At 41.1% G+C, this 21,919-nt stretch overlaps 2 protein-coding genes across 4 annotated transcripts in view; one reads left to right on the plus strand and one right to left on the minus strand.

The window, feature by feature from the left end:
• The window catches only part of SEPTIN10 (septin 10), a 77,157-nt gene that overhangs the window by 41,624 nt on the left and 13,614 nt on the right, over positions 1–21,919 (plus strand). For 2 of the 3 annotated variants that reach the window (XM_039714131.1, XM_039714132.1), the window contains exons 3-5: positions 17,375–17,492; positions 18,166–18,361; positions 19,940–20,126. In XM_039714131.1, coding sequence (XP_039570065.1) covers positions 17,375–17,492; positions 18,166–18,361; positions 19,940–20,126 — 501 coding nt within the window. Of the gene's footprint in view, positions 1–13,849; positions 13,983–17,374; positions 17,493–18,165; positions 18,362–19,939; positions 20,127–21,919 lie in introns of those variants that run through there. The other variant, XM_039714133.1, reaches the window with a different exon arrangement.
• Positions 9,206–13,742, minus strand: SOWAHC (sosondowah ankyrin repeat domain family member C). The gene has a single exon (XM_039714134.1). It carries the CDS (start codon positions 13,609–13,611, stop codon positions 12,331–12,333), a length of 1,281 nt encoding a protein of 426 aa, XP_039570068.1. The 5' UTR covers positions 13,612–13,742; the 3' UTR covers positions 9,206–12,330.

Here is a 21,919-nt window from a genome sequence, read left to right on the forward strand (position 1 = left end):
CCTCGTGTGCTGCTATCCCAACTTGACAGTCAGTGCTGCTAAACAGCATAACTGAAATGCTGAGGAATGTGGCCTGCCTCGTGTGCTGCTATCCCAACTTGACAGTCAGTGCTGCTAAACAGCAGCAGAACTGAAATGCTGAGGAATGTGCATGGGAAGGGACTTTCTGGAGTCCAAGCAAAGTTTGTAAGGAGAACAGCTTAAACTGCAAATGTATTTGGGAGGTCGAGATTCTGTAGAAAAGATTAATTTGAGACTCTTAGAACAGGAAAGGAGATTTAACCACATATCTTTCATTAAATAGTATGAGGAAATCCCCATGTCCAACTTGGAAAATTTTGATATAAATTACTTAGCTGCAGAATGACAGAGTCTTCCTGAGCAGTACTAGCTCCAGCTCTGACCCTTTATAAGTACCAAACTCATAGAATATAATGACAGAAAACAAACACAGAAAAATTGTTACACATACAAAAGTGCTGAAAAATTGAATATTTTCCATGGTGATAAAAATAAATAAATAAAACAAGTTCTTAAATTCAAGCTGGCATTTAGGGGCTACAGCAATCTAGAAAGGAGAAGGAGCACTAACCAAAGGTTATTGTTATTATTCTTTTTCTGGTAAAGCAGGAGCCAGTTGTGCTAGAGTTTATTCCATTTATTTTAAAGGGAGCTCTTATTATGTTGTTCTCTTAAACTTCTGACTACTTCTGGTTTATTTTTTTTTTTGTCAAACCCACAAAAATTTGTTAAGGAGGACTTGGTTAGTTCAGTGCAAATTTCCATTGCTCCCTTTCTGGCCATTGTTTCTTTTAAATCTTACATGAGCAGAGGTAGCTTGATGGGTTTGGAGCTTAAGTTCCCATTCTTTGACAATCCAAGAATGGGAGAATGCAGCTTGATATAACACAAACTAAAAATTAGGGAGGTGTTAGGATTCTTCTTAAGTAATTTCTTCTGTTTGTCAATGTTCCTTTTTTCCCCCCCACATTAATGACTGCTGAATAGTTTGCAAAGAATGCAGCAGACGACCAGTCTTGTGTGCTGCAAAGTGTTGTATTCCTCTGCTCCTGGAAGCTCCCTGGTGTGAACACCATTACCAATCTGTACAGAGAGCCTAACAGCTTACACTGTAATGTGAGGTGAGGAAACAAATCTGTAGAACTCCTAGAAGAGGAAAAAGGAATAGATCTGAAAAGAGATCCAAGGAAAATTATTGCAGAATTACACAGAAAATTAATTTAGCTAGTCATATGAGATCCATCAGCCCGTTGCCCCCCTGAAAGAAGAGGCTCTATATCCTTGTCTGTGACCTTCTCAATACCTTTTGAGGAAATGAGTATGAACCAAGTCCCTTCAAGAAAACAAGTAAGAACCAACTACTTTGTAGCTTTTAGTTTTGAAATATTTCCTACTGTCCAAACCAAAAAGTTCTTTCAAAAAATCCTTGTTCATCTGGTTTTGACCCTGAGGCAGAATTAAACTCCTCAAACATCAAAGTGCTCAGGGAGACCATGATTCATTCCAATGGTAATGACAGCTCAGCTTTCAGCTGTGGTACCAGGCTGGAGGATCTCTCCCCCCATGGTCACTTCCAAGGGGCTGTGGGTGCTCATACCTGGGAGTGGGATAGGGATGTAACAGGGGGAAATAATGCCTTTCCTGTGTAAGCCTAGGTTGGCCTGCACAGGTATAAAACAAAACCACAGTACAGGATCAAGAATTGTGCATAAAGTCACCTCCAGGTGCTGGTTTGCTACTTCAGAGCTTTCTGATGGCCAGGATTCCCAACCACCAAACTTGCTTATTGACTATTTTAGTGTTTCCAAAAGCAGGAAACACTTTTTACCCCAGAGCAGCAGTTCTTCAGCTTTGAAGCACAGAGCATTCTGTGGCTGAGCTCGGAGAAGCAGCTGGTTATTCACACAGTGGTACAGGGCTTGTACTTTAATGGGGCTCTTTTGAAGCTAATTACCAGAAAATAACGAAAGAAATAAAAGTTGGATGGAGTAACTTCTTGAACTTACTCTAATCTGTGGATTTACAATTGGTTTGCAATGCCATAATTTGCTGTGACATAGTTTGTGGTATGCAAATCATGGAGAACTCTGGCTCTCTATTGCATAATTACCATAACAATTTATTTTGGCTTAAAAGTACTTATCGTCAGAAAGTCCTTGTTCCCTCCTTTGACTTTAGAAAGATTAAAAAGAGTAACTGACACTGTAATTTAACTTTATGATGACCATATCAGTCCTGTAGATCCTGCTCAATCAAGATGCTGATACTGCTGCTGATAAAATACGATTTGTCTGATAGACACCTGCCCGAAATTTATTCCTGCACTTGACATGAACAAAGTGTAGCTAAGGTCAAACATAAGGAAGTTCTAGTTAATCATAGTTCTGGAGTGAAGTAGAAGCAATGGACGTAAATTAGTGTAATACAGAGCAATTCTCAGGAAAAGAAACCCTAAGATTTTATTATTATCTCCCTGTGAGACTGCAATTTGCACTATAATTCCATCAGCTGTCTTTTCTGCTTCTGTGCATAATCAGATATAACATCACATGTCATTAAAGAAACAATTATTCTAAGAACAGACTAATAAATGCCTTTTGTTACATGCAGGATTTAGCCAGCAAACATAAATAGACCTTTTGCATCAATACCAGTGAGGATTAACAGTGACATTTTTATGTCACCCACTCATTTGTGAATTGCCACATTGTCACAGCAAGCCACAGGGTGGAGGGAAAAAAAAGGAGACAACCAGCAAATGCAAAGTTATCATTTGTGGGAGTGAAGAAACTGTGACTATTTAAAGATGCTAGTCAAAAACTCTAAAATGAGGAAATATTTGAATCCCTCATAAATTCCATATTTAAGATTGTAGGATTGAACTTTGAATGAGAATTTGGTGAAACAGATTTTTTTTGGGTACAGTACTTCTTATTCACAGTCTTCCTGTGTTAATTTGGACAACTCATACAGTATTTGTGTGACTCATATTTCCTCAGGCTTTTAATTTTTGGGGTATAATTTAGGCAGTATTTCCCATTCTTACTGGAATCAGTTAAGTGGTGTCTGCAGAGAATCTACGGATGCTCTGTATGCATAGGGAAATTCTGCTGTTCTGATGAAGCATGGGAACCTGAAGATCCTGTAATAACAATTGGCTTCTTTGTCTTCACACTCCACAAATCAAAAAAAACCACCAAAGTGCAGGGAGCAGCAGGGTTAAGTTCATTCTCAACTGGTGGATAGTTAAAATTGCACTGAAAAGTTAGACAAAACTTCAGAAACCAATTTTTCAACAGAGGTATTTTTTTCAGCAATTAGTTTCTTAGACACACATAGTAGGTTTCTGTAGCCCTCATCAATACAGCAGTTAGCTATCCATGCCAGGGTATAAATGCAAGTTGTCAGCTAAGCCTTGCAGCCAGTCTTGCAGTCACGCACTGTTTTCCCCATATGTTCATTGACTATGTTGGGCTTAAATTCCTTCCTAAGGATATTTTATCAGTTAAGCCTGAATGCAATTGTGTCCTTTAAACTGAGTTTCAAGGATAAAGATTTGAAGATTTAATGATACCCCTTTGATGTTATTTGAAATTTCATGAATGTCAAATGTTCTAGAATATTTTTAAATTAGTTGACTGGCTCCCAGGAAAGCCAAAGTGAGATACTAGGGAGAAGTAGGAAAACATCTAGCCAAAAGCATTATGACTGTTTTTAATTTTTTAAATTTTTTTATTTTATTTTTTGTATGTGTCTGCATACATTTGATCTATTTTGCAGGCATGATCCCTCCTGGCTGACACGAATTAAGCTGGCTACAAATATTCTAGGGACTATATGTGAGGAGCTACATCTTTTCCTGTATTTGAACAACACCTGGTATTACGGGATACTGACTGTACAATGTCACAAGCACAAGTTTGGACAGCTTAATGCATTTCCTCCTCTCCCAGTCAATCAATTTTCACTTCTTCAGTATCATTTCCCTCTTGTTTCATTCAATCTCAAGTCAAACAAGCTGGCAAACTTTCATAAGCCTGCAAAGGGCCATTTAAAAAAAGCCACACTGGCAACATTGGCAACAAGAATTACACAGATTTTGGCAACAAGAATTCCAACAGTTCCTTTCCAAAGAGAACACTGGTGAAAAAGCAGTATTCTGAGAGTAGGTAATTCTTCTTTACTGACTACTACTGTAATGGGTCAGAGGGATTTAAATCAGAAAAGGCCCCCTGAAGAGCACTAGTGTGGAATGTGGAATATTAAAATCATTCAACAGTTACAAAGACAGGAGCTGTTTCCCTGTACAGTTTTTCACTGTGTGTACTGGCATGTCTGAGATCAGTTGCTTTTTTTTCCATTGTCTTTACAACAGGCATTTCAGTTTGAAGGGTGTGTAGGAAAGTGAACTTTCAAAATGTTAGTCATCTGTAAAGTTACAGTGTTCTACTTTCAACAGGACGTGAAGCAAAGTTTTCCAGAATGTAGGTTCAGTTACACAGGGATCAAAAGGGGCTCACCTACAAGAGGGTAATGTGAGCATTCCAGTTAGCCAGAAATCCCATTAAGGACCCCTGTAAAAGACACTACTTTTGACATAGTTAATGAAATAATCATTGGAAATCCTGTGAACTATGTGCAGTGTTTCTTATTCAAAGCAGAGTATGATTCACAGTGTTGACCTTAAGGCACACAACACTAAGACCTCAAGGAGAAAGTGTGGTCTTTTTCCACATTTGCCCACCACCTTTTAGATTTGTCTCTGTTATAATTAAAATTATCTATGTGGAGACCTTTATCCTCAACACAATTCTTGTTCTTTCCACTCCTAAAATTTCAAGTGGAAAAGGAAAGCTTATGTTTACTTTTTTCATTTAGTTCTTAATAAAGAGATTTCTTTATTTGAAGCATCCCCATTTTCTGAGCTTTATAGATCTATTAATCAATACTTAGAGAATTCAAGCCACTAAAAAACAGAGAGAGAGAAAAACAATGGGGATGAATGGGAAGTAGCTAGAAAAGAAGAGGATAAAGATGCACAGCACTGTAATCCCAAGAGCTCTGCGCTTTGCCAGGCTCCATCAGCAGACTTTCACTTTGCTACCTAGTAAAAATCAGTTGCTTTGTTTTTAGCCAAGGTTCCAGTCTAGAAGGAATCACACTTTAGTTTAGAATTCTCTCATTTGTTATCTGCTCTGAGCTAAGTTGAAAACTTTGCGATGATGTAAAAAATAACAACTGCTATTCTGTACCACTGATACAACAGAGAGAAAAAAGCTGTCCCTCAGTGCATACAGCAGAAGTCTCTCCTCAATGTTTGCCTGTTTGCAAATATTGCTTCAGTTAAATTTACTCTAGATCCGGGAAAAGTTTTGGGTTCTCATTTTGTTTAAACCCCACAAATGTAAACACAGGATAAAGGCCACTACCACATTTCTCTTGCATACACAAGTTCAAGAACTGCCCAGCTCTTTAATTATCCCAGAAAAAAAAATTTGGCTGCAAGGAAGTTGAGATTACTGACTTTCAAAGTTGAGAAAATTTCAAGTTAATACCCAAAAGTCTAATATTGTCTAGCATGCTGACAGCTGTCAGTGACTTGCTATAAAGCCCTTAAAAGACATACTAGGGTTGTAGCACTGCAAGCTCTTACCCATGATACAACTAACTCATTTTGCAAAAAAACAAACATCCTTTATGAGGTATCTTTAAGAACAATTATGTATCTTATGAACAGATATGATAATTTTGCAGCAACTCTTTAGTTTCCTGTAGCTACTGTTCAGTGTTGATCCAGCTGATTACTCTCAGTAGCTAGAGATTAATAACGGACTGTTAATTAGCTATGTCAACTATATGAGGTACTTCGCACCATTTAATACTAAAAGTCTTCTCTGCTGTCCAGTTTCACCTATAGTTCAGGTTCAGTTCACGTCATTTATTCACCTGTGAAAGTGTAATAATACCTTTATAAATGTTGATGTAGCATCTCTGCTTTCATCCCCATCCAAAGAAGAACTGCCAGCAGCTTCAAAAGGCCTCAGACTTTCCAGTGCTGGAGCCCACACTGTGCAGCTGTAGACTGCAGGGGTGGCAGCTACAACACCCACAGTCTGTTCCACCCAGCCCAGCTGTGGCAGGAGGGGACATTTCAAGATGCAGAAGACAAGTGTGAGGTTGGTAGCTAATGGTCCTGCTATGGGGAAGCAGCTGAACCAGCAGGACTTACCTGCATTCCTTTAGTTATACTGTCCCAAACTGTCACAGTCACTTCCATAAGACAGATCTACTGAAAGATACTATGCCACAGGTAACAAGGAAAAGAAACAGCAAATATAGATATCCTTATATATTCAAGTGTTACAAACATGTTTGCTGGTACTTGGATGCTTTATATTGCCCAAGTGTATGTTCAGTGAACAGAGACATCATCCTAAGTCTGTACAGTCAATTTTGTCTTTCTGTATTTAAAGCAGTTAAAGGGACAGCACCTCTTTAGTATGAAATGTCCCAAGGGATTTCTGTACCTCAACATATATTGCAGACATACTTTATCTCTTTTTTAAAAGGAACCCTCCCAACACACTTTCAGAACAGGCAACCCTTCCACCCAACCAACCATCACCCCACCTAGCTTTAAAAAAAGACATCTGTTATTTATGCCCACCCTACTACCAATTTCTCAGGCACTCTTAAGGAATTGCAAAGTGAAGTAACTGGGAGAGCTCAACAGCCAGCCAGAAAAGGTGAAAGGCTTCTGGCTTCAGCAGAGAAGTACTGAGGAAATGCCCAGATACAGCCCACATGACTGAATTATTCTGGTTGTTAGTAGCATTTGAGATTAGGTTTACAAAGTCTCTTTTCACGGACAAGGGTTGATGCAAGGATATATTCTGCAGGCTTTCTGCTTTAGATTGATAGCAGTCAGCTTCAATCATTTACCTGCACTGATGCAGAGCCATGCATGGACACAGATCTGTTCACTTCTGCCACTCTCGCCAGTTCCACTGCGGGTTTGCCAAATGCCTCTTAATGAGACAAGGGCAGGTTAAAATCGATTAACGTGACTTGTCCCCAGCACCCAGGGGAGGGGACAGTTCACAGCTGTCATTGCAGAAGGGAAGGTGCACCTAAACACACTACAATGGTTCATTTGGCATGGCTGGTCTAGCTGAAGGAACACGAATGCTTTTGCACCTTGACCTGAGTACTACCTGCTCTAAGGGCACATCTCATGCACCACTTGCAGCTTCACTCCTTGTGAAAGGCTCAGAATTTGGTTTCTCCAGGGTTTTACCACAGGAAATGAACTGCCTAACTTGTAACACAGTTTTATTAAAAGCAGGCACAAAACCTGGTAGGTTGGCTCAGTTTTTCCAACAATGAGTGCACATTAGGACATATCAACACTAATGCTGGCTAAACTGAAAAATCATAGAAGAGAAATTGTGGAACAGCTGTAAAATGATCTTTCATTATAATAAAACTAGGAATTCATGTTTCATTTATTCTGTCAAACTGTTCACAGTTCAGGACAAACTAAAAAAGCTAGCCTAATCCCTTCTACTAATCTCAGACCTCTTCCTCCTTTGCACACTCAGATGAGGACATGAAAAAATGGAAGTATGCACCTTTTTTTTTTTCTTCAATGCCAATAAGGAAACAAAACACATAACTCAACTACTTTTTTTTCTAGATGAAGTCTCTGAAGTTTAGCCTATTGCCTTCAGGTTCATATACATCCTGTATAACTCAAGGTATATTAAGTCAATACAGTAATCTCCTTAGCCCTCCTTTCTAGCTAATGGAAAAATAAGTTAGCAATGCAATGCTGAACAGCTTCTCTTCCAGTGAGAAGCCTGAAGTTGGGCTGTTCTGACATACCAGGACTGTGCTGCAACAGCTGTAGCTACACTCAACACAAGAGCTGTTTGTGCTTTTGCAAACAGTACTAGTCACACAAAGAAATGTCGGTAAGAGGGCCAACTCAAATACTTAGCATCAGACATTAATTTATGTCAAGAGCTCTCAGCAAGCCATCTCTGTCAACTATTATTCTTTAGGAGAAGGGATGTACGTTTAGATACAATTTTCTAAAGAACTAGTCAAGCCATTGCATGATCAGCAAGCCTCATGGAGACTGCTCTTCTACCAAGTTCTCCACTTCCCCCATAACCTCAGCTGCTTTCACATGCCTCTGTTCTCTCCTAAGGTTCCAAGAACACTTCCTCCTCCCTTCTCCTCTCACTTGTGTCACCATACTACTGATTTAGGGTTGCTTGGCTTAGCTGCTTGCATCCTGATCCACAAGCATGGCAACAGCTGAGACTTTTCAGTTTAAGCAAAAATCTGGATGTCTGTTAGGAGCTACTGGCCACATGAGGTTTTCACATATCTTCTGGAAAGGGAACAGCTTCAAAGAATTTTTAGATACACCAAAACCCCACAGTCTAGCTTGCTGCTGAAACTTCCCTTTACAGTAGCCACCAGCTGTAGTTAAGACACATTACAAAATACCTTAATCCTAAACCGTTTTTAATTAGGTGTTGACCTTTACACAGTGACTAAAACTAGTATTAGTCTTTCCAAGAGTCAGAGATATTAAGCTGCACAGAAGTAAGGTCAGTATACTATTTTAAGTTAAGCAATGCCACTCTCCCAGGCCCTTATTTAGACATATTTGTCTACAAGAAAAATTGTTGTGTCTTCATTTACATTGACATGAGTTATTAGAAAGTAGCTGCCAAAGAAAGATGTTACTGTCTTGCAAACAACTTTACTGTATGTTTTCCATGTCTCACTGCTTGAGTGCTAGACAGCATCAAACATCCTGATAATGAAAAAAAACCCAACACAAACCAGTAGATAGTTTTAACAGCCAATATGGACCTAAATATGTAGCATACAGGAACCAATTCAGAGCATTCATGGGCTCTTTTTATTTCGAAAAACTAAAGCTTACAGATTCTCAACTCATAACCATTCAGAGAGACAACCACAAAAAGTGTATTAATAAAACCCAACAGGCTTCCAGGCCTCTTAAATTTTTCGAACATAAAGTACAAAAAAAAGATACCACATGTTACATTACAGTCTTGCTGCCTTACACACCATCATAAAAAGTGAACAAACACATTCAGTAACTTCAGGCATACCAGTGAAAAGATACCAGTAAGTGCTCCAGTTTTCTGTACCACAGAACTTTATTTCAGTCACATTTCAGTCACATCTTTCTAGGCAATGTATCCAAAATATTTGACTCAAGCACACTTGAGACTTTAGACTGCAAATATACTGAAATAGGGCATCAAGTCTTTCTTACCTCAAAAAAAACCCATTAAGTTTTAGGTCATATTATAAAAAGTAACCATGTGGAATGTGACAAGTCATAATGTGAAATCAAAGTGCTTTATTCCCATAGCGCAGAGAGACACGAGTGGTTATCCAGCCATTCTTTTGTATATCTCAAACACCAAAAGAGATATTTGCTCTGTTGCAAAAACCTTCCGACCATTATGGTGAAATTTCATTAACTGACAGCTAAACAGTATCAGTGGACCAGCAATTTCACTTTGATACTTCAAATAATGATATAAATGAGGCATCTTCTCATCATTTTTCAAGTTTCCTTAATAATTTGCAAAGTTCTACTGTATTATGTAACATTATATTCCAGTTACTCTCTTAAAATCCAAGATATGCTCTATTCAAAACCCTAAAATTGTTTCCCTAGAACCTAATAGCTGTTAAGACTTGGTATTTTTGTGCAATTCTTTGCTACTTGCATGTGAAGAGAGACATAATTCACCCAACAGCCTGTATGAAAGAACTATAAACTCTCAAAGCAGAAAACAACTTTAATAAAGTTTGGACATCAGTAGTTGCATGGAATACGTACTCAATTCAGATGTGCCCATACTGAGGAATACTCACATTTTAAGTGTTCAGTCAGAAAACTTCCTTCCTACAGAAGTCTAAAAACCTATTTATCTTGCAGAGAAAAGTTTAAGACATAGGCATCTAATTATCTTTTCTGTTACAACAGAATTAGCTCTACATCATAACATGTATGGTTAATCCTCCCTGTTTCAGACACCCCACTGTACAGGAGTACAGTTTAAACAGGGAGGACTAAGGGGAAATTTCTGGTCCTGTCTCACAGACATAAAGAAAAAGTGCTTTGCAAGACTGATTTTATCCATTGCATTTGAGGCAACCAACCCAAAATGAAGGCACATGAAATCTATAACATTATAGCTTATAAATTGTAAACTAAAGCTGAACCTCTCTATAATCTCTAGTCTTTTTGCACAGAAGTAATGACCAGCACCTACGCAGAGGTTCTGTATTATTTTTAACGCAGTTTGTTTTCAGAAATAGTTAAGTGTCACTTGCATGCCTGTGCAAACACTGTCATTTATTAGGTCTTGCCATGAAGTGCAGAAACTGGTTGTTTATCTGCATGGAAAGTCTGATGCCAATGCATCAGTAGCACTTCCTTCCCGTCGCTACAAGAAACAGAAGTCACTAGCAACAGCCACAGAGAGCCAGCTGTTACCTCAAAAGTGCACACTCCCAGCAGCAGTTTTCCTGTGAGGTGTTCTACAGCTTGTGGCATGCATTTAATCAGTGTTTCAAATTTGGATTTTAACATGTCAAAGCTTATCTACTTTTGGTTAACTACAGGCCAGGCACGCACATGCATCTAAAGGAAGCCAACTCAAAACGTGCTTTGACAAATGCTGCATTGAAACTGGCCATACCTTAACAACTAAACACAGATGAGCTGCTACACTGAGCAGGATCCAGGGGCAGCTCAATATCTCAGCTCTTAAGGAAAGCTGAATATGGATATAAATCTGCCTCCTAGATTTCACTGGAGCTGCTACCTTTAAAGCAGAGAAACAAGATTCAAGGTTTCCGAAAGCTTTAGCAGACGGATAGGCTCGTCAATCAGATTAAGACTTACTAGGCTGTCAAACAACAGTTCAAAGCCTTGGCTATCACTTCTCTAGAAATATAGGTTTAAAAGAACTCAAACACCACTGCCACCACTTAACTAGAATATGTAATTATGCTGTTTCATTCAGAATGATAACAGGGATTGAGTTTTGGAGCTCTAGTTTTTCACCCTATGCATGAATTCACACACCTTCCATTTTTTTGTTTTCTTCCCCTTTTTTCTCTATTTCTACACAGTGTAAATTGATGGGATTGGCACAAAGTTACCAGCGAACACAGACCTGTAGCTATTACATTACAGAACTGTATTAGAGTTTCATGAAGGTTTCATGCAATGGTGTCTGTGCCCTTTTATTCTAATAGAGAACAACTTTCACAGGTAACACATACAACACGATTTTCTGATTTTTAAATGCAGTGAGTTACACAGAGAACATTAACATGAATTGACCAGACTTAATAACTGGAACTGCGCTAGGTCTGGCACTTGAGAATTCACAGTGATTAAAATAAAATTGCTTTGCCTAAGACAAAACATAAGATACCAAATATATATAAAAACTCTTTGCTTCTATTATCTTGTATTAGTATTCCAACAGCAATAAGCAAGCTCAGTAGTACCTCAGACAGCAAAGACTTCTGCACGTGGTTAACTTTATTCATTGCTTGCAGTGCAATGGATTATTACTTTTTTAAATAATATATTCATGATGTCAAATTAAGCAATTTTCAATGCATAAAGTCAACACAGGCTCAACTCTTTGATGGATTGAAGCTTGGATTCTGACAGGAAACCATTCTGTACCATCTCATTTTGTGTACCCAACTCCACACTGTGCCAGGTGGTATTGCTGTTAAAGAGAAACTTAAGGTATACTTGTATATTACTGAGGTGTTCTTCTGTCATAGCAAGTTGTTTGATGATAGTTTATAGTACCAGTTGATAATGTAAGAGTAAAGCATTTGCACTTTTCTTTCCCCCACTCACTTCACTAATCCTAGTAGATCCACTAACACAGGTTTACGATCCCAAAGCCTGCTTTTAGAGAGAAAGGAGCACAGCTTTTAAACACCCCAGTGTTTCTCAACCCACCCACTGCCTCCATTTCAGCACCGAGGGCCTGGCTGAAGCAGCTGCTCCCAGGAGCTGTGAGCTCCCAGAGCCCTGCTGACCTGCTGGGCTCACTGACCACACCGAGCTGGGAGTTAAAGCAAGATACTCAGGACCCTTCTGGCAGAGTCCACGAGTGTAGACGAGCACCCACTCGTACCTGCCTCACCTTCTGTGCTACACCTGAGGGCACTTTGGTCCGTGCATCCACCTCCCAGACCTCCTGCTGCCTGGCCTTATCCAAACACATTGGACTTCGGCCTCAGCTTGAATGATGATTTCAGGGATTTCTCCTCATGCTCTTCCTCCTCAGCGTCACCACGAAAGGAGGGCGTGTTGTGGATGATCTGAGTCCTGAAGCGGATCTTATTAAGCCGAGGCTTCATCCGTCCGCTGCCAGAGGCTTTCCTGGACATCTCCTTGCCTTTGCCCTGCACCGCTGCCCCATCGGTACCTTCAGCTTCCTCCCCAGAGCCGTGGTGGTGGTGGGAGAGCCGGTAGTTCATGAGATTAGATGGCAACACCTTGGAGAGCCTCCAGCGCCCGCTCCCATTGCCAGCATTCCCTTCCTCCTCCTCCTCCTCCTCCTCCAGGGCCCCCACGAGGTTCCGCATGTCCCCCGAGGTGCCCTGTTGCAGGTACTGCGCGGCCTTGCGCCCGCTGTAGTCGCGGATGTCCACGTCGGCGTCGTAGGCTCCCACCAGCAGCTTCACGACCTCGGCGTGGCCGTGCATGGCGGCGATGTGCAGCGCCGTGTGCCCGCCGCTCGTGCGGGCGTTGATGTCCACGGGCAGCCCGTGCCGCTGGGCGAAGTTGACCAGCGTGGCCAGCAGCTCCTGCCGCCCGTGCTTGGCGGCCCAGTGCAGCACTGTGAAGCCGGTGATAAAGTCCCGCTTGCAGAGCAGCGCCGGCTCGCAGCTCAGCAGCCCCTCCAGGCTCTCCCACCGCCCGTCCGAGGCCGACAGCATCCAGGCGTGCTCCAGGGGGTCCAGTGCCACGGAGCCGGTGGTGCTGCCCTCCTCCTCGGCGGAGGACGAGGCCACCGAGGCGCTGTCCGAGTCGCGGCCGCGGCCCCCGCCGGGCAGGGCGCCGCGCTTCATCTGAGGGGAGCTGCCCCGCGCCGCCTCCCGCTGCGGGCGGCTGCCGGCATCCTCGCCTGTTGCCGGCGGCGTCTCCTCAGCGCCTGCCCGTGGGGAGGGCGGCGGGCTCGGCTGCTTCGCGCTATTCTCCGCCGCCGGCTCCTGCTCCCCGGGGGTCAGGGGGGCGGCGGCCTCGGGGGCGCAGTACCGGCGGCAGAGGTGCACGTACTTGACGCCGGTGCCGGGCTCCTGGCGCACGGTGGCCACTGCGTTGACCAGCTCCTTGAAGCGATGCCGGGCGGCGGCGCGGCGGGAGGGATCCGCGGGGTTCAGCCAGTCCCGGAAATGCTCCAGCAGCTCCGCGTTGCGCGCCCGCCCGCCCCGCGCCGCCAGAAACCGCACCACGGACTCCTGCTGCAGCTCCGCCGGCTCCGCCATCGCCGCCGCTACCCCATCGCGCCGCCGGAGCTCCTCCTGCTGCTACTGCCGCTGCTGGAGATGGTGGTGGCAGTGGTGGTGCGGGCGCGGTAGAGCCGCTGCTGCCCGAGCCCCTCCTCCCGGCGGCAGCATGCCCGGCAATCACTGCCGCGGCGGCGGCACCGCGCCGCCCTCCGGCCGGGAGGCGCCGCCAACAGCGCCCGCCCCGGCGGCGGAGCCGCGGCCGCGTCCCCTCCCCGCGCTCCTCCCCGCCGCGTGGCTCTGCCTTTCGGCGGCAGTTTTGGCCGTGTCCTTCTCTCCCTACTCTCTCCTCCCTCCTTCTGTATCTCTCTGGCGAGGCTATGGCCGCTTCCGATGCCGACGGGCACCTGGTAAGTCCCCTCCGCGGTGCGGGGAGCGGCTGGTGAGGAGCCCCGTGCCGGGGGTGAGCCCGGCGCGGCTGACGGGGCGGAGGGGCTCGGCAGCGACGGCAGCGGGAGGCGAGGGAGGGTGGCGGTCGCACCGTGCGAAGGGGTGGAAGTGCCGCCTGTTCCTCGCCGTGGGGCACCGGGCTCTGCCCCGGTCCGTGCCGGGCGCTGGTGGGGGTCGGGTTAGCGGGGGAGATGAAGGCTCCTGCCTCACGCCGTCTAGTTCCCGGAGCTGCCAGGCTTTTAGAACACTCGTTGTTAAAGGAACTTGTTTTCAGGTGTCACTCTTCCCAGCGCTCCCGTGGCGTATCGCGTATTTCAGGTAATAAGTTGAATCTTACCTACTGAAGAGTTACTTCTGTGTGATGGCCAAGCTGTCAGCTTTATGTCGTGAAGATATCGAGCCCATCCACGGGACAGTGCTGGAGCGTAGCTCCTGTGCCTGTAGGTAGTAGTGGAAAACTCGGGGCTGAGGAAGAGTCAGATTTGGGTGCTCATGGGGGATATCCATGGGCGCGGCATCCTTCCCAGGAGCTCGGCGTAGCCGCCGGGGCTGGCGGAACCCTCACCCTCTGCATAATCACACACTGGTTACCGTTTTCTTTCAGTTTTGGAGGCGAATTTCAGTCACATCTGCAAATCCAGTAGAGTCTTAGAATGGTTTGGGTTGGAAGGGATCTCAAAAAGATTGGTTCCAACCCTCCTGCTCTGGGCAGGGACAGTTTTCACTAGACCATGTTGCTCAGAGCCCCATCCAATTTAACGAATCTGGAGAAATCCAGACACAGTTGTGCTACCAACCTTTAAAAATGGGGTTGAGGGAAGGAATGAGATATGGTTTAGGTGATGTCAATTAGGTGATCAACTATGTGATACTTCTTTTAGAAGTAGTAAGAGTGCAGATATCCTGTGGTCAGTTTTGCAGACTTGATTTCTCTGCTTATTTGTTAAACAATGGCAGAGGGACAGACACCTATGTCCGTGGAAAATTTCAGAAGGAAAAATATGGCTGCTGCTTTTCTATTGAGACAATGCTTCAGTTGCTCTCAGGTGGAATAAGTTTACACAATGATTCCTGTGTAAAGAAGGGAAGTATTGTGTTGTCCTGAAGGAGTGCTCCCTGCTTGGTAGGCAGCAGCAATTTAAACACTGAGACAAGCTACTTCTATTTCTTTATTCTAATTTGTGCAAAGTGGGGTGCTAGGTGATAACCCACAAAATGCTAGCTGCCCAGTCGTCAAGACGACATTTATAGATTTTAGCAAACGAGGAAATCAAGGGTCGTTGACTACTAGTTGCATAGTTTTCTTAATTAGTGTTCCACCTGCTGTTCATTAGTGATTCTCTCATTCTCTTGTTTGTCGTGCTAATTAGTTCACGTTTGTAGTTTTTCTCTTCTTTTGAGTTGGTGGGTTTCTTGAGTTGGTGGTCACAATCTCCCCCTGCTAAAATTTCCTTGGAGCTGAGTCAGTTGATTTCAGCATAGTTGCTGAGTTGGCTTTGTTAGTTTCTTCCTTATATTGGGTGTTCTGCCAAATGTCCTTGTAGCCCATAAATTTTAATTTTTTTGTGTCCACTCTCATTAGCACATCCTTCTCCCCAGGCTTTGTTAACCTCCTCCAGGTCTGAGATCATCGAGGCATGTCAAGCCCTAAGCATTAGCAAGGCAATTTTGCTGACAAAATAATTTATCTTTCTAACATCTGGACATCAGAAGGAAATAAATTTATTCATGTGTGGGTGTTTTTTTTTTGTTTGGAGAGTTACAAATGGCAGTGCAGAGTTTGGGATTTAGGCTGATGACATGAAGGTGAAAGGCCTCTCTTTTGCAGTCACACTGAGCCTCTTGCACTGGCTTTTGGTGTGGAGGCTGAGTGGTTTGTGTTAGAGGAACTGTCTTATCCTAGTGGCAATAGAGGTGCTTTGAGTATCAGACTGAGTAGCTAGAGGTCTTAGATATGCAGCCATTCTGTCTCAGATGCACTTGTCTTTAAATGGACAGGAAACTGACAGGTCTCAGTGTTTCTCAGCACTTTTTAATAGTAATTTTCTTCTGGTAGAATGCCTTGAGAAATTTTGTTTTCTAACGTGCTTTGAATGTACTTTTTAAAAAATAAACCGAAGATGTAATATTTTTAATCATTAATATTTGTCTTTAAATAGTTCACTTTGCATATGCATTTTCCCTCATATTAGTCTAAAATGGAATTATCTAATTAGAGGAATGTAGAATGAGAGTTGGTGCAGTTAGTGCAGTGCAGTCTGTAAGTCCATACAAGGGAGTCCTGTGCAAATAAAGAAGAGGATGAGTATATATGCCTTGAGGAATATCCATATCCTTCTAGCTGTAAGAATTCTGAGATTTGCCATGCATACCTATTAGAAAAGGTGTCACTTTAATGGGCTTTTAAGTGTTAAATTAAAACATTTCCTACTGTTCACCATGTGCATGTTCACAGGAAACAGTAATGGTTGCCAATTCCATGTGGATTGGAAATATAAGAGAAAGAATAGCATGGACCTGCCACCATTTCTACTTCTGTTATGCAATATTTGTTTAAAAATACAGTTAATTTCTAGGGACCAGGAAACAGTAATGGTTGCCAATTCCATGTGGATTGGAAATATAACAGAAAGAATAGCATGGACCTGTCACCATTTCTACTTCTGATGTGTAATGTTTGTTTAAAAATGGATCAAGATATGGATCAAGATATTTCCTTTTAGCCTTATGCATTTTAGTGTGCTCACTGCCTTGATGTCATGGTTCTAGATTGCTAGCTGATGTTTGAAAAGGAATGTGCACCTTTAGATATTTCTAATGAAATAGGTGTAATTCTGTCTCAGAGTTCTGGTGCATATAATGAGTGTAGATAATGTTTTAGTTGACAGAAATAGCAATTTCAATTCCAGCTCCTCAGAAAGAGTTCCCTTTGGTAACACACACCTTCCTCTGATTATGCTTTCTATTTTGAATTCTGATGCTTAGATTTTTTTTAGTACTTTTTCCTATTTTCTAGGAGCAAACCAACTGTGATGTATTTTCTCCCTACAGTTTTCATTTACATTTTCAGTTGGACTTGTCTACTTTATTTCATTCACGTTTCATAAGGTTGTTTGGTTTGGGATTTTTTTTTCCCTTTGTTTTTCTTTTTTCTTTTAAGCCTGCAATTTGTTCTGTAAAGTAAATTTAAATTTTTCCTCAAATCATGGAATAAAGCTCATTTGACAGATCTTTTTTTTTCCAGACTTGGCTTTTCTTCATTGCATGTGAAATCATAAGGAATGAGTTCTAGCTTTTCTAGTAGAATTTTATTGCCATTGTTAACTGATATATTAAAATTATTTTTCTGCAGCAAAATGTTGGCTGTCGAACTTTGTCCTTGTCTGCACATGTTGGGTTTGATAGCTTACCTGACCAACTGATTAGGAAATCCATCAAGCATGGGTTCTGCTTCAACATTCTTTGCATTGGTGAGTAGTATCTGGGTGCCTAAAGGCTTTAGTGGTATACCCATCTTAGGAAGTGACTGAAATTTAAATCCCATTGTGGTGTCAAACAGTTTATTTAATGTTAACTGTAATTCCACCCCTTCTCCCAGCTTTGTTTATTTGGGTTTGTATGTAGCATTTTCGTAAACAATGTGAAGACCAAAAAATGTTGAAAGTGGGTGCCAGTCATTTATTCATTTATCAGCAGCCTTTTGGATTTTTTTGAGTAAAAGGGGCTTACGCCTGTAACAAAGAGCTCCAGATTAAAAAAATACTGAAATTCAAAGGTGGTATTACTGAAGTGTTTCTATACTTATCAAATGTTTTGCTCTAATATTTTACCCTTACTCTTAAAATACCTTTCTTGAATCTGTGGTTTCACAGCTAGCTACTTAACTTTTAAAAATCTGTAGGAAGTTAATTCAGACTTTTAAAGAAACCAAAATGTTCTGCTTATTACTCATTAGCTGATATTTTACCCTTGTATGCAGGATGAAAATACTAATGAAAATATATTTAGGGTTCACTAAAAGAATGCACAAATGCACAGTTTTGCTCAGAGAAATCAGTTGAGTTTTTGTGTACACTTTCTGTGATTATTATGTATTTATTTGATGTGAAAAATGTCTTCTCCAACCCTTCTGTTTAACTTTAGGGGAAACTGGAATTGGGAAATCAGCCTTGGTGAGCAGTTTGTTTAACACCGATTTTGAGGACTCTCCATCAACACATTTTCTGTCAAGTGTGCGACTTAGAGCCCAGACTTTTGAACTCCAGGAAAGTAATGTTCTTTTGAAGCTGACAGTTGTAAAAACAGTGGGATTTGGTGACCAGGTGAACAAAGCAGATAGGTAAGTGCCCTCTTGTCACCATGGTATGCTGAAGTTTTGGTCTTAAGTGCAAGTTGATTTTTCTTTGGGCTTTGTATTAAGTGGTTGTTTTACATGTGTTCCAAATAGATGGTTAACTATTTTCCCTGTGTGCCAAAGTAAACACATTGTTCTTCTTATTTTATAATGAATTATGAATGAATAATATGAATTATTTTATAATTCAGATGAACTCTGCCCTTTGGTTTATGAAATCTTTTCTTTCTTAATCTTTTATTAATGTGTGTATATGCAGTAGTTTCTTTTGGGGTGGAGAAAAGCAGGGAGTTCAATGGGTAGGTTTTTAAATAGCCAAGCAGTTTATAAAGTACTGTAGATTATATAGATTAGATCTACAGGGTTTTTAACAGTTTGGTTGTAACTTATTGAAGATTTTAAACTGGAAGATCAACCATGTGGATTACCAAAGGTCTTTGTTTTTTGTGTCAGTCAGCTTAGTCAGATGATATAGAGGCAGCACACTGGTGTTTCAGTGTGCTGAACTTTTTCTGAGTCTCTGCTTTTGCGACTTTTTCACAGGACTGAACTGACTCAGCAGATTTTTCTTTCAACGTAATTGTAAAGAATTTATGCCATGTGAGTACCTAAATGGTGGTACTCATATAATAAAAGGTTAGAGAGTCACATTAAGATTATATGACAGCTGTGGCTTATGATATGACTGGATGATAGCTGCTGCTGGTGACTTGGATGAAGGAGATGCAAGTAGATACCAGTTTAGCTATTAGAGGTTTTGATGTGTGGTATAGGGGGTGCCTTTTTGTTCTTTTGATTTTGTGTGTAACACCTGCTTCTGGATTTCAATAGCATTTGATCTGGTTTGTAAACTTTGTGGAGCAGAAAAAATGTAAGGGTGCACTGCTTCTACATCTAACAAAACTATTTTTGAAAGCACATTAGAATCTGGTTTTAGGTAGGATAAAGTATACTTAAACTGTACTTACTATAAATCAGATTTTATTCTCTAGCATTTCTCATTTTAGTTTTTGTCTATTGTTTAAGAACTCTCTCATGTACAGTACTTCAGAAGATAAAGTTCATCCTGTTTCTTGGTACTATTAGTTGCTTATTCTTTCTTTTCTTGTATTGTACCTAAGAGGTTGTTGTATCTTCCTTATATTTAAGAGTTCTGCATTTGCACAACTTAATTGCAAAAATTTAAAAACATCACTTGGGAAATTTGGCTATAATCATCATTAACTTTATGTAGCTTTTTTCACTAATGGTAGCTAGGAAATATTTTGTTTGTATTAGATGCACAATTCTTTTTTGAGTAGCTTTTCAGAAATTAGGGTTAGTCTGTACACATAATTTTCTGCCCTACTTGAGCAGCCTTTTGACATTTAAAGCAAAAATCTGCAGAACAATACAAGAGAATTTGAAATTAGGGTTAGTCTGTACACATAATTTTCTGCCCTACTTGAGCAGCCTTTTGACATGTAAAGCAAAATCTGCAGAACAATACAAGAGAACTCCCTTCTTAGTCTGTCTCTGTTTAGGAGTAGCTAATATCTGGTTGTTAAATTTTATTTCCTACAGCTATCAGCCAATAGTGGATTATGTAGATGCACAATTTGAAGCCTATCTCGAGGAAGAACTGAAAGTTATACGTTCTTTATTTAGCTACCATGATACTCGCATCCATGTCTGCCTCTATTTCATTTCACCTACAGGCCGTTCTCTAAAAACCATAGATTTGTTAACTATGAGAAGCCTAGACAGTAAGGTAAGACTTGGAAACAGTTCCAAGAATTTGTCTTACTTTCTAAAGCATCTTGTAGCCTTTAGGTCCACTACCATGTTTCAGTTCTATATTGATGCATTTGGTTTTGTAATGTTTTTTTGGTACTGATACACTTTAAGTTCCAAATAAATGGGCTCTGCAAGTAGCTTGCAGTTCCTCACTTGTTTGTTTTCAAATCAAAAAGAGAGAGACATATGGTAAGAACATTGAAAAAAGAAGCACAACAAAGTTAAAAAAAAAGTCAAAAAAAGTAGAACCACACCAACTTTACTTTTATTGAACCCTAAACATTGTAGTGGGATTGGATAGTGTACCTTCTAGAAGTACTTTACTATTTCTAATTAAGCTTGTTTCTAGTTTTTGGACTGCTGGAAAGTTGGCATCTAAAAAGGTCTGCAGCACTGAAGATCTTCATTTTAGATAACTGAAGAGGCATGAAGAGCCTTGAACAGAGAACTCTGCCAATGTGGCTTTTTCTGTGATAGGCTGCAGTAGTGTTTTAACATACTGATTTAGAAAAGCTTTGAAGTAGCAGTTTCTAGTGAAATTACTTGCATTTTCTAAATCCATAACTTTCTTCATGTAATGGGGCTATGTGAAGGTAAATGTTTAACATATTTTAAGAAACCTTTTATTATTTGGATTTAATTTGTTGAATTGTTGAAAATTTTGAAAACTTAAATGCATTTGCTGTGCCTTTCGCCTTTTTCTTTGTGCTGCACTAGAGCCCTCCCACTAAATTTTCTTCCTGCATTTTCTTGTTTCTGAGAAGTTTTTCCAAGATAGCAAGGATTAAATCAGCTGTCTCGGCCACATTTGTGTTTGATAAGCACATTTGGGACTTTTGTTACTTTGTTTGTGGATATATTTTGCATTTTGAACTTCTCAATAGCAGAGAAGGGAAGGTATGGTGGTGCAAAGGCACGGGAGAGCACATTTCTGTGTGCTATATTGCTGGTTTCTAGGTTGTGCCTGCTCTTTACTGAACTTCCTTTAAAACAGTGTTTCTTTCAAAAGAAAAGGATATAGATCTTCGAATTCCAGCATCCTCAGAAAATACTTCCATCAGGATAAACCAAAAGTAATTCTGCTTTGAGGTATTTTGACTTCTAGCCACCTACTGCAAAATTTCTAAATTCTGCTTTGGCACAGAGAGAGCATAAACCACATGAACTCTGTTATTTTATCCATTTGCAATGGATTCTTTCCGATCTTACTACAGAAATACCCGTGTACACACATAAAGAGTTATGTGCTTAACTGTAGTTTTGTTTCCATCTTGTTGTGGAGCATGTTTGTGGTGCTTTTAGTACTGCATTCTCCTAGTGGCAGTTAAGAACTTGGAATTTCCCAGGATATGGGAGTCCCTGGGTGTATTTGCTGAGTACAGGATTCCATAAAGAGAAGATGGTACAGCCACATGCATCCATCAAATGTGTAAATCTATGTAGAAAGCTGTCTTGAGTTTCTTCCTAAATCTACTGCAGTGTACACTGTGTACTTTTGTTACAGTCTGCTGCTACAGAACAATAGCAGATTACACAGCTCAGAGGTACAGAGGGTTCTTGGGATAGATTAGGTTCATCCTGTACTCTGCAGTCCTTGAAGAAAAAAAAAAGAGTATCTATGGCCAATTTTTTTTTTATTTATTATGAATTGGATGAATAGCTAAGAATTTGGTCTCTAGCATTTAGACACTGGAAAATCCTCTAGTTTTGCTTAGGATGGCATCACTACAGACCAGCCAGGTTTCATTCACAGACATAGGGGATCTT

This window comes from Passer montanus, unplaced genomic scaffold, assembly GCF_014805655.1.
Source record: "Passer montanus isolate IOZ18808 unplaced genomic scaffold, ASM1480565v1 scaffold3, whole genome shotgun sequence".
Classification (NCBI taxonomy): domain Eukaryota; kingdom Metazoa; phylum Chordata; class Aves; order Passeriformes; family Passeridae; genus Passer; species Passer montanus.

Excerpts from the sequence above, each read along its gene's own strand:
- SOWAHC (XM_039714134.1), bottom strand. The coding sequence starts at position 13,611 with ATGGCGGAGCCGGCGGAGCTGCAGCAGGAGTCCGTGGTGCGGTTTCTG.